This window comes from Chelon labrosus, assembly GCF_963514085.1.
Source record: "Chelon labrosus genome assembly, chromosome: 4".
NCBI classification, from domain to species: domain Eukaryota; kingdom Metazoa; phylum Chordata; class Actinopteri; order Mugiliformes; family Mugilidae; genus Chelon; species Chelon labrosus.
This window is the reverse complement of record NC_140340.1, coordinates 28366627-28378856: the sequence shown is the minus strand read 5'-3', so window position 1 is coordinate 28378856 and position 12230 is coordinate 28366627. Positions and strand designations below refer to the sequence as shown.

The following is a 12230-nucleotide window of genomic DNA, read 5'->3' as shown; positions in this document are numbered from 1 at the left end:
GCTGGCCACGCACACACGGGGGGTTTTGCGTGAGCGCGTGTCAGTCACAAGTCCCAGTGGTTTAATTATTCAGGCTGTATTAAATCTTCATTTCCGTAGCCCTCACAGCCAGCCACCCTAATGGTGAACGCAGATGAATATTGCATTTTCACCACCAACCCTCGTGCTCGTCAATGGGAGATAAAGATAAATGCAGAGTCACCGTAAAAAAAAAAAAAGATGTCGGCAGTTGGGGATGAAGGAACAACACCGCGAAGTGAAGGCAGTAGTGGAGGCAGATCAGAAAAGTAGGGAGACTGTGATTGAGAAACAGCATCTCGCCTGCTGGGATGGAGAGGCGTAGAAAAAGAGAGGCAGGAGAAAAAAAATCCTGCAGAGTGCTGCGCCGTCCAATCTCACAAGACCAGCTCACTGTGTCTGTCATGTTGGGCTTTTCACCATGCTGTTTTAGTAAAGCGGCCGTCACCGATTTTTGTTCCAGCCTCCATTTTACTGACACCGTTGCGCTCCCAAGGAAACCCAAATGGTCAGTTATCCACTACATGCAGACTTCTGAGACGTGGAGATGGCTAGCAGAGCACTGGCTCAGAATTTAAGGCTGTAAAAGGGGGTTGTTTTTCTCACAACATAAAGGTTTAACACATCACCCCATAGATCCAGAAAGGAACTAGTAATTTACTCTTTTTTTGTAAAGCTTGCCTCCAAGCGGATGAGGCACCATCATTCCCTTAGTTTTTCTCTGCTAAATGGCTGAACTGAAGAGGCTGGTCACATAATGGTTTTTATTTCATTGTGATAAACCTTTTTTTTTTTGTTTTTAAGGAACTGGCATGCAGTATTTTCAGTTTGCATAAGATATTTAAAAAGAAACAATGCATAAATTGTTTCCGGTCAAATTAGCGTTTTACTGGGTTCCATTTAAAACTTGACCCAAGGCGGAACTGTTGCAGCTTTATTCTGCCTCATCAATCAATGCAAATGGTATGGAGACGAAACGGTGATCTCGGTGCGTCCTGGGGGTGTCCTGGGATTGGATAGCCCAGATCTGATCTTAATTCAAGGTCCGAACAGGCCCTTAAAGCTGGTTCTGCGACGCACAACACACTTATACACTGGTGCGGTTGTGTTGCATATCACGCCTCTGGTTTTAGAACATTGGCAGCAATCTGGAAACGCAGCGTGAGGCGGCTTTTTGTTTGGCTCAGTGTGAACAAGCAAAGGCAGTGTGTTGAGGTGGTCCTCTTAGCGATGCTGCATTAAGCTATAAAGCACTTTAACATGTATTATAATTTATGTTTATGACTGTATAGCTTGTTATTGGAGGAAAAAAACACTTCCCTGATGTTCTTAGATTGGATGTTCAGTGTAGTTCAAGACAATGAAACCGACTACAGTGCTGAAACTTACGTCGGTTTTTTAAGTGTGTGTTTACCCCGCCTTTTCTTCATATCTCATACTCGGGAATACTGCAGAGAAAAATCCAGTGCCTTTACTGCTGGTACACTGTTCACTTGCATATTATCAGCTAACCTTTGATGATCAGCCTTTCTGTTTCAGAGCAGTCTATGTACCAAATGGTGTGGAGTTAATCATCAAGCAAAAGTGGACACCGCATCATTTTGGACTGTCTGCCCACTTGTTTTTAATTGCAAAACTCACAATTTAATCCGTGCTAGTTCTGAATAACCACGCTGTCTCCGGAGAAGAGCCACATACAGAAGAGCGTATCTACCGCTGAAATCAGGGCTCGTCTTTGAAAAGCTGAAAAGCACAAGGTTTGATTGCCGCTGACATATCTGGGTTAGACTGATAACGGGGTGCCAAGCGCACCCGCCCCTCCCCCTCTTCTCTATGAAAATCCATAAGGAGAAACAAAAAGACGCTTCGTCAAAAAATATTCTCACACCGCCGCCTTTTATTGTCTTATGGCATACTGCGCCATGTGTGTCGAGGGGATAAACTGTGTAGGTTTGCCTTCTAAGTCAAGGATAAGGGATTAGGAGATGAAATCAACATGCATGTGTGCCCGAGTGGTACATCAAAGCACGGAGTCTTTGTGCGTATGTGTGTTAGTACGGTATAGGAGGAACATATATGTAGGTAGAATCAGCCAAGCTCCTGCTCTGACTTGACTTTGATAATCCACGCTGAATAACATTTATGTCACACTGTTCCCCTGCATCTCGCTTTAATTCAGATTCTCCTTTCTGTGCTCCTTCATTCCTCTGCTCTCACTCATCACTTTCTCTCTCTCCCTCTCTCTCTCTACATCGCTACTCTGCTAGGAAAGAAGGGCGTGGGCAGACAATCTCACAGTCCCTTTCAAGGTTCAAAGTCCCTTTTCTTCCCCTGCTTCCCTCGCTCCCGCACTGTTCTACATGTTGCTGCCTTATTAAGTTGTTCCACACTCTCGCTCACACTTTCTCCCTCCCTCCCTCCCCCACGGTAGGTGTCTGGTTGGTCACAGGACATCTTTCTGGTTTTTGCCTGCTAATGAGGCTGCACCAACTTTCTGCTCACACACATGCTTCCATGCCTCACGCGCACACACACACACACACATGCGCGCATTTCCGTGTATGAACCACGCCCTGCAGCTTAGGTAAATATTCACTTACAGTAACAGCTGCACTCTTGCTAACGACATGCTTGTAGATTTTCATTAATACACATGCACACTCTTCCTCTTCTGATCTTCATCGCCAGTGATTAATGATTAGTTTTTTTGTTTTTTTTAATTGTTCCTCTCATTGCTGTGCCTAATATGAAGTATACAAATACCCACAAATACACACTTGCATAAAGACATGGCTGCTGGCCAGCTGGTCCACAGAAGACAAGGGGAAAAGACAATACGGGGACCTTCAGTTGACAGTATGATGTATTACATGTCACGGGATGTTGTTAGACGGCTTATATCAATTAGGCAATGAAGCAGACTCCCATTAACATTAATAATGGTTCAAAATGTTAGCAAAAAACTACAATAAAATCCGCGTTATGTTCAACAAATAAAGCAAACATATATAATCTGAAAGACAAGAAAGAAAATCCTATTAACCCACACTTTATTTCACTGCTGTCCTCAGTTTGTCTGTAGTTTGTATTTGTCTTTTACTTACTTCATTTATAGAAAACATTACCATTCTGCTACAAAACCAGTTCAACTGCTTATTATTAATTATTACTGTGTTGGCTTTATCAGCCAGCATTATTTATTAGTTCGCTGGAAGTGGGTGACACACATTCAAAGGTTAGATGTTTTCGATCTAACCTTTAGATTTAGGTTGATGTGTGAATTTCACACCGGCAAAACATGTGACACACCATGTCAGGCATGTTCCTTTGGATGAAAGGATCTACTCACGGCCATTCATTAATGTATAATGGGTTGTACCAAGGCATAGACGGGAATCTTAAGTTCAAGGCTGCACGCGGCTCTTTGGTTTCCTACATGAGAGCTCTGTCAGAAAGCCGGGAGGGAGGGGGGGGGCTTGTCGACAGGCGGTGGGGGAGCATTCGACACTTTTCATATACTCCTTTGTCAGCCCCCTGTGACACACACAACACACACATACACACACACACACACACTGTCCCTCTTATTTGTACCAGTGTGCCCCCATAGCTCCTCTGTGGCCAACCATGCCATCTCATCTCTCCCCCAGGCTCTCCATATCGCTTTACTTCATTATTTAGCGTGTTATTTTTTCACCACCCTGATCTATAGTCCCCACATCACAGAGGCGGCTAATTAATTATGAATGGACATGAGGGGGAGGATGGGGAGGGCTTAAAAAAAAAAAAAAAAAAAAAAAAAAACGACCAGACATCCGCCTCATTACATATGCGCAGTGTTTTTGGAGCTTTATTAATTTATATCTTGTCAGGCTATGCCAAAGCCTTCAGAACTCTTTTGGCTTTTTAATACATTTATTTATTTATATAGCGTCTCGCTTTTGCCTTCATCTTCCCACTCTGCGCTCTCTGTCTCCCTCTACCCCACCCATCTATGTCTTAATTTTAATCTCTCACCTTCTACATATCTGCATGAACACGCACACACTAGCGCACACTTTCCTGCAGACTGTCTCATTATCTGCTCTTGGCGGATGTTAAAAGGTGTTTTGCTCACCTGCGAGAAGAGATTATCTCACCCCCCCCTTGTGCCGTACACTGGTTTTATTTAAATTTTTTTCCTAAACCATTTAATTTGGTGTGGTACACTTTGGTGCGGTAAATATCAGAGCCTACTGAAAATGGTGGAAGGAATATATTAGACCAAACTAAACCTAGAACAGCAGCTGCTGTCCTTTGAGAAAGCCCTTAGCGGCATTCAATCAAAACTGGCATCTGCAGTAAGATGTCAAAAAAATGAGGTCAAACTAAAAGAATGCTATTGTTAGGAATGATGAGTTTTGATTTATTATCGTCTCCAGGATATACAGAGGCACGGAAATTAAATAAACTTGTTCCTAAAATATGTATCAGCTGCTAGCGCAGTCAGTGTAAAACCTTTCCCTTTCATTCTGCGTGCAGGAAATTTAATAAAGGTAGTAGTAAGTGGAGTAATGCATGCAGTACATCTTGATAATATATTAATTATATATGCCTTTAGTGTTAAAGAATGGAAAGTGCATCACTAGCCTTAGGCAGAAAAGCTAACAGCGTCCTTTGAGGGAAAACAAATATGGAGAGGTAAAGAAAGCCTCTGGCTACTTGAACAGAAAGTGGAGATTTGGACGTTAGCCATCCCAAACACACGCTTTATAACATATACACTTGTTTACGTCCTGAAAACGCGAGTCCGCACTCTCAGAGCCCAGTCCAGTTGCAAATGACTCGTGTTTGTTACCATTCTTGAGAAGCAAAAACATTTTTAACGGAGGCAGTTTTCTGCGGCATCCACATCTGCCGGTGCTAAAATGATTATGAAGATGTCAGAACACAAAGACAGACATCAAAATTTCAAAACTGAGCAGATGTTTTTGCGCTGTGTTCTTGTGCGGAGAAACCATCTGTGGCGTGCATTCCTTCACGCATCTTTTCCACTTCACGACACGTACGACTTGACTGAAGATGCAGCTTACCAGTTAGAGTACAGAGAGATCAAGTGATCCTTATGATGAAGTGAGCTGCTGTTCTCCACAAACAGGGGTCCTGTTCTGGATGCACAGAAAAGCTTTCGGCCATTTGCAAACTTTGCTAACATCTAATTGAATCAGAATATCTAATACCTGCAAACGTTCCTGAGGCATTTATGGCACGCACCCAATCCCACATGTACAGGTTGTACACAGGCACACACACAAAAAAATACTACACCCACACACAGACACAACCTTCTCTTTTCCTCTCCTCTTGGTCACCCGGAAGGAGTGTCCCATCTGGCCAAGAAAACCACAGCATCCGTCTTCACAGATGAATAGAAAGCCGAGAAGTCGGAAAAGGGGAGGAAATGAGGAGAAAAAAAAAATCTCTTCCAGCTTCAAACGAATTCCCCCAGTGAAATATTGTTCCACTGTACTCTGCACTTTGTAGCACTAATGCAAGCTTTGAACTGTTTTGGCACCTGTCACAAATACTGATGGAATAGTTCCTCTCAGCAGAGCACTTTTCTCTTTATCCCACTTCCTGTCCCTCAATATCCTCTTTTCCCCTTCCTCCACGTCTTTCTCAGAACCACCTTCCATTCTCTCTGGAAGGCCGTATAATCTTGTATTTGGGAAAGAGCCGGCTTCATGTAGTGTAAATTCTCTACTCTTACAATACATTGTCTGTGAACTACTGTTTCCCACCACTGGTTAATGTGCTGTGGGATTCTATTACACTTTAAAGACTTTAAGTCTTTAATATAAGGTACTAACTTTCAGAATAATGTGAGCCTAAACTTTTTAAAATAGATCCTACATACTTCCCAGACAGCCTGTTTTCTTTTCCTGGTATGTTACCTATGATAAGCTTGATCACTGCTCTATAAATCTGATGTGTGTATTCTTCATGCAACTTTATTGAACCAGATATTAGTATTTAAAAAAAAAAAAAGCAGTAACACAGAGGTGTGAATTAAGTAAAAGGATACAATAAAGAAAGATGACTTCCAGACCAAATGACAAGCAGACAGCCGGGCCGACACAAAGTCGATGGACGGATGAATAAAACATTGGTTAGCTGCAGCTTGTGCCACAGGCTATGCCAGCTTCTGACACACTGGCTTCTACAAGTTAGCTTTAACAGCAGGATGCTGCAACCTTTCTTTTTTTTTTCTCTCTTCTGGCGCCGTGGACGATGCAAGCCCGCAGATTCTGATACGAGCATTCTTTTCATCGAGACAGGACTTCAAAAGCTACAACTGCCAATCAGTCTCAACTTTCTTCTCTGCTTCCTTCTGTCTTGCTCTCTCTCTGTCTCTTGCTGTCTGTATGTCTGTCCCTCTCTCTCTCTCTCTTTCTCCCCATCTCACCCCATCTCTTGCCCCTTCCATCAATTTTCAAGCGCTGTCTCAGACTCCAGGCAGTTAATTAAGTAGGGAGGCTTGGTACATGTTGTGGATGAAGCTGGATGGATGGTTAAAGAGATGGGAGAGGTGCCTCCTTGCTTCTTTTCATTTCCACTTTAAAATGTCTTCTACTTCTACTTTTGGTTCTTCTGTTTAATATCTTTTCTTCTTATTTTTTAGTCTTTCCATTTCTCTTTTCCTGTCCTCGCATGAACAGCTTTTCTTACCCTTTGCTCTATTCCCAATTAAACTCGCCTGCTCTGCCTTCACTTCCCGTCTCATTTTCTCTCCCTTTCTCCCAACTGTCCCTCATCCCCCCTCCTTTTTCCTCCCTGCACCATTCCCTCCCTCACTCCCTCCTTCCGAGGCATCCATTTCCCCCCCCGCACCATCCCTCCCTTCACCCGCTCTCCTCCTAGTTGATTATACATCAGGTCTTCTGTAGCCCGCTTCTTCCTACTATAGTATTCCCCTCTCTCATTATGTGTTGTGCATGTGTTTGTGTGTGATCAGACACACAAGGCCAGGGCTAAGCAGGCTAATGAACAAACTCCCGCATTGTGTTCTGGCCCTGGGGGAGACGCTGTAGCTTCTAATGTACAACAGCTACAGCTAGAGGAGGAGAAAGAAAAATTCACTGGCAGGGGAGTCAACTATCTGCTTAAAGGAAGAGCTACATCGAGAAATAAAGTAGAGGGCGCACGGTGCAGTTTGTGAAGTCAATATTTCACAAGGAATTTTGTTATTTTTCCTGTCCTTTTCTCTTATTATTCTATTCTCTGGTCAAGATCCTGTGAAGTCTGTTTCAGGTTCTTCTACACTTCTGATACAAGGACACTTTTTAAGGCCTGTACCCCTACATAAAAAGATCCAGTTTGTGTTTTTTCCCCTCCACATGTCTCCTATTATGTGGGATTTGTCAGCAGTGATTTGTTTTGTTATGCTTTTGGCTCAAACATTATGGTGCAGGGTGGACTGGTTCCACCCAAGCTTTAACTAATGTTGTATAAGCTCTGTCCGACCTCCCGGACTCTCTCCCTCTTTCTCTGTGTTGTTGAGATCTGCATCGCTGCCAAATCGTGGCATGAGCGTCGTAATGACTTCATTTCTTCCAGCACATGCACTAATGCATATCTAGGAAACATTACACGCCGAGCGGACTGTCCTGTCTTATTCTTGTTCAGTAAACTCGCAGGAACATATTTAATTAATTGAAGTGCACATTGAGAAACTTATTTGTCTCACACATCCATGCATGGGTGCACACGCCCTCCAGGGTGGTGTACTTCAGTGGTGTGAGCCAGTGGACGGGCTGCTTTCAGATGATCTAAACAAGGCTCAGCTCTGGCCAGTATCAGTGAAAAATGTGCACACAGACACACACACACACACACACACACACACACACACACACACACACACACACACACTCAAAAGAGCAGGCAAACGCAAAGTTCACAAGCTTATTACTCATTCCACGCATGGACACAATACACTGGGGTCTGTCCTCCTGCCATAACAATGCAGCACTGTTGTGATGTGAATAGTTTTATTTTTTAGATAATATTTTATGAACTATGCATCAAAAGCTATCTTACTCAAATGTTGTTTTGCAGCTTTTAAATCTGAAGAAAGCCAGTGGGAGTCTTGCACAAGCCGGCAACACGTGAACAATGCATCAGTGATCCTCAGACTTGAGTGTGTTATGGGAGATTTGGCAAAAAGTCAAATACACTATGTAACCCACAGCTTTCATGCTATTCAGCTGTTAGCAACAAACAAACGATCTATTTCATCACCCCTTCTCATATCTCGCTGCTCGTTTGTTTGCTTGCTCCTCTGACTGTGTTGAACAGCCTCGCTCTCTTTCTTCTCCATCTGGGATAAAAGTTAAGTTTCGTCTTTTTTTCCCCCGCAGGATTGCCCTCAGATTCTGCCGTCGACCCAGATATACATTCCGGTTGGCGTGACCAAGCCGATCACCTTAGCCGCCAAGAACCTGCCCCAGCCGCAGTCCGGACAGAGGAACTACGAGTGCGTCTTTCACATCCAGGGGGAGACACACAACGTCCCCGCGCTGCGCTTCAACAGCTCCTCCATCCAGTGCCAGAAAACAGCGGTCAGTAAGAAGAGCTGGAATGTGGGAATGTTCAGTGAAATGTTAGCACTGTTGATGAGATCTTGAGTCATTGTAAGGAAAAACGATGCTTACACCTGGTGAAGAAAAATGTGATGGATAGCATTTTATCTCAGACCTTGACAGGCCTGTATAGGGTACGAACAAGATCACAAATTAGAATTTAGCACTATTACTCTTGATCTAATCAATGCAACTAGGTAACTAAATCATGATCCCAGAGAGCACATTGACTCGGCCAGGGTTAAATAATGGCCTCCTACAACTAATGACCATTCTGGACACTAATATCCTCGTCGTCCTGATAGATCGCCTCGCACCACTTGGACACTGGCTCGACTTCAATGTAGATAAATGACCCAATGCTGGTATGTCACATTGAACTGATAGTTAGCAAACTGATACTGACGGCAAATGTTCACATTTGAATTAGGACTCGGATATATGATAAGGCCTTTCCCAGACTGTATGATGGTCTAAACTATAACAGATTATCATGGTTTGTGTTGAACATCATTTAAATTATATGGTCCGTGTATGAAGGTGTCTCAGCCAGCTGTAGTTTTGTGTCAGATTAATGTGCTCTCAGAAGATTTTTTATTTTTTTTTTTAAGCGTGAGTTTTTAACAAGAATTTGTGTAGAAGGATTGCGGGTAGGCAGGGATGTTTGTGCATGTGGCTCCATGTCTGCTCTGTGTGTTGATAAATGGTTGTGTATTTGTCTGCACGTGTGTACGTGTGTTTGCGAGGCTTCAAACTAGCATGACAGATAAGAGGTAGCTAGCGTTGCGCTTCACTGAGGCTGAAAATGTGAAGAGGAAGTCTGTCTCTGAACCTAGTTGGGAGCGGATTGATCATGTTTACACCTCGACTCTATACCTCTCCCTCTCCCTTCTTCTATCTGCCTGTGGAGCTCATCTTTCTCTCTGCCTTCCCTCCTCCCTCCGTCGGTCACACTTTCCTCTTTCCTTCTCTCCTCATTCCATCTTTCTCATCTAAGTTCACTTCTGCCACTTGCCTCTGTCGGTTATATCTTAAGATATAAGATGAGATGTTGCTGTTAATTTTGTCGTGGATGCGGGTGTTGCACCTGTCACACTGACACGTCTATATCGAAGACAACATGTGCCATTTTCAGATAATGTGGAATCATCTAGAAATTGTCATTTTCTGGCTAATGAGCTTCAGCACTCTACTGCCTGTCAATATTTTAAAACTTGCCAGAGGTTTATGCAGACCTATAGATATTATCAACACACCAGCGGTGTTTAGCTGTAACACAGTATTCCCTTCTGTCTGTATCGACGGGCGTCTTCAGGTGTTGGCACAAGCTGTCCAGTTGTTTGTGAATGCAGGGCTCATTATCTAGTGATGGGGATGTCTCTCCACAGAGATGTCTTTTTATTGACTGTTTATTGTTGCTGCAAGGCCAGTGTTAATCAGCAGCAAAGTCTTGCCCCAGCCAAAAGCTGAATTCCTTCATTTGATGTCCACAGAGCAGACATGCTAGCCGTAATTAGCCTTGGGCTGTCAACGCTTAGCCCTTGTTAGCAATTAGCAGTGGCATCTCGACTGCGTGGTCAGATATCGATGTAGCGCGTGCATCGAGTCAGCGTGCATCCGTATTTAGATTCTGCGGATGAAAAAGGCGCCAGCTGCATGAACTTACCATTAAGGCATGATTCATGCACGCTGGAGATTATGAGTTTAATTATATGTCATGAATTATTAGGATGATAGTCTTATTATAGCTCTGCAGCAGTATTTCAGAAGAAAGGGGTCTTAAATATTAGTTTATCCATTTATAGACCTTCATATCTCTAGTTTTTACAGGAGCTCCTCCATGTTTGTTCTTACTTTGAAAGTGTTGAGCACCAACTCAATGAATCATGCATGATTCTGCAGTAGAAATAGACTTCATCTGTTATGCTGTGTACACACTGCTGCCTCGGTTTTTAGGCACACAGCTATGAGGATCGGGGGTTAATCAGTGTCTGTGCGTGTGTGTGCACATGTGCATCATTCAGTATGCCTAAGGCTATAGAGCCCAGGATAGCTGCGTACTGTATGGGTGTGTTGTTTGGATGTGCGCTTCCGCGAGACCGCCGAAAGAAGACTGCTTGTCGGCGGCATTAGGCCTGCTAATCAATGTGATAGACACAGAGGGGGCTCATCCACAGCTTAGCTTTGTGGTTGAGATACACATAAGTGCATCTCAAACCGCAGTGTCGAACTGACACGCATTTACTCAGGAAAGGTGAGGACAAGGGCAGAGACGAGGGAGCTGTGTTGGGAATTCCGATAAAGGAAAATGAGAGGAATCAGGGAAAAGGATAATGTAGAGGAGTTCAGGAAAGGGGAGAGATTAAAGGTGGAACTGATGTAAAGAGAGGTAACACTCGAGCAATAGAGCAATGAAAATGGCCAAAATGAAGGTGAGAGGAAGCGACTTGGAAAACTGGAGCGTAGTAGACAATTTCAGGTGCGATGAATGGAGAAAAGTGAGAGGGAGAGTGATATTGAAAAGAACGGAGGGAGAGAATGAGATGAGAGGGTGTGAGAGAGAGAGAGAAAATCAGCTCAAAAGTCCCTCCTGAGGCCAAAACTCATTCTCCATTCTTTCATACAATATCATGGCACTATCTGAAACGAAGATGACTATCCACAGGATATTCAGGACATCCACAGTCGGATCATGTTTAAACTTTCCCATACTTCACGGCTTTTACAGTGACTATAATAACTCAAATTTCTCACATGGTATCCCCTAACAGGAGGCTGTCAATAACCTACTGTATATGTGACACACATGATATATGATAGTGTAACTTCAGCTCCATACTAACCTTGTTGAGTATTGACTATCCATATCTGTGCATGGGAGAAAATATTGCTGCTATGTCTTTCTGTATAGGGTTACTGAACATACCAACTGATCCCAAAGGGGAAAGAGCAAGCAGATCATAAGACCTGAGAAAGAATGCAGTATTGGAAAAGGGTTTGCTTTTGCAAGCAGAGACATAAAAGGAAAAGGCCACTTTATGTTCAGTGTGTTAAGACTTTAAAGAATGACACGTTTAGGGTAAGGATTTCAAACTGCCCAAAGCACTAACATTTTGCTGTGCCGAACCTTCCTAACATTTCTATTGTGAAAGGAATGATTTGTCACACACTTTGAATTTCTCACTTTTGAAGTTGGGTACTTAGCCAAACTATTTTCTGGAACCTGTGTAAGTTGCTGAAGTGGCAGATTGTTCGAGGTCCAGTGGCAAGTTAATTTGAGAAAAACGCTGATCATTTTGTAAGAAGGGAGGAAAAAAAATTCCTCTTCTTATTTCTTAGTGCCAAACAAACCCACATTACTACTGACACATACGGAGCCATCCGCTAGGCCTTATGGTAGCAGTTAACTCCGGTCAGCAGCGACCAAAACAACAAGCTGGTGTCTACGTTGGTGCCTTCCGGTTTTCTGACCCCGGTCCAGGCAGCTTCCTGGTGTGTGTGGTCCAATCAGAGACTGCGGTTGAGGTGCAAAGGTCAATAAGATGCTGAGCCGAGGGCTGGGAAGTTGTGCCGAGAGTGCCAAAGGGGTCA

At 43.5% G+C, this 12230-nt stretch overlaps 1 protein-coding gene across 4 annotated transcripts in view; it reads left to right on the top strand.

Moving 5' to 3' along the window:
* plxna1b (plexin A1b) overlaps positions 1-12230 on the top strand; it is a 185459-nt gene that overhangs the window by 115809 nt on the left and 57420 nt on the right. For all 4 annotated transcript variants that reach the window (XM_084542773.1, XM_084542771.1, XM_084542772.1 and 1 more), the window contains exon 10: positions 8418-8618. In XM_084542773.1, the coding sequence (XP_084398899.1) occupies positions 8418-8618 (201 nt within the window). The remainder of the gene's footprint in view (positions 1-8417; positions 8619-12230) is intronic.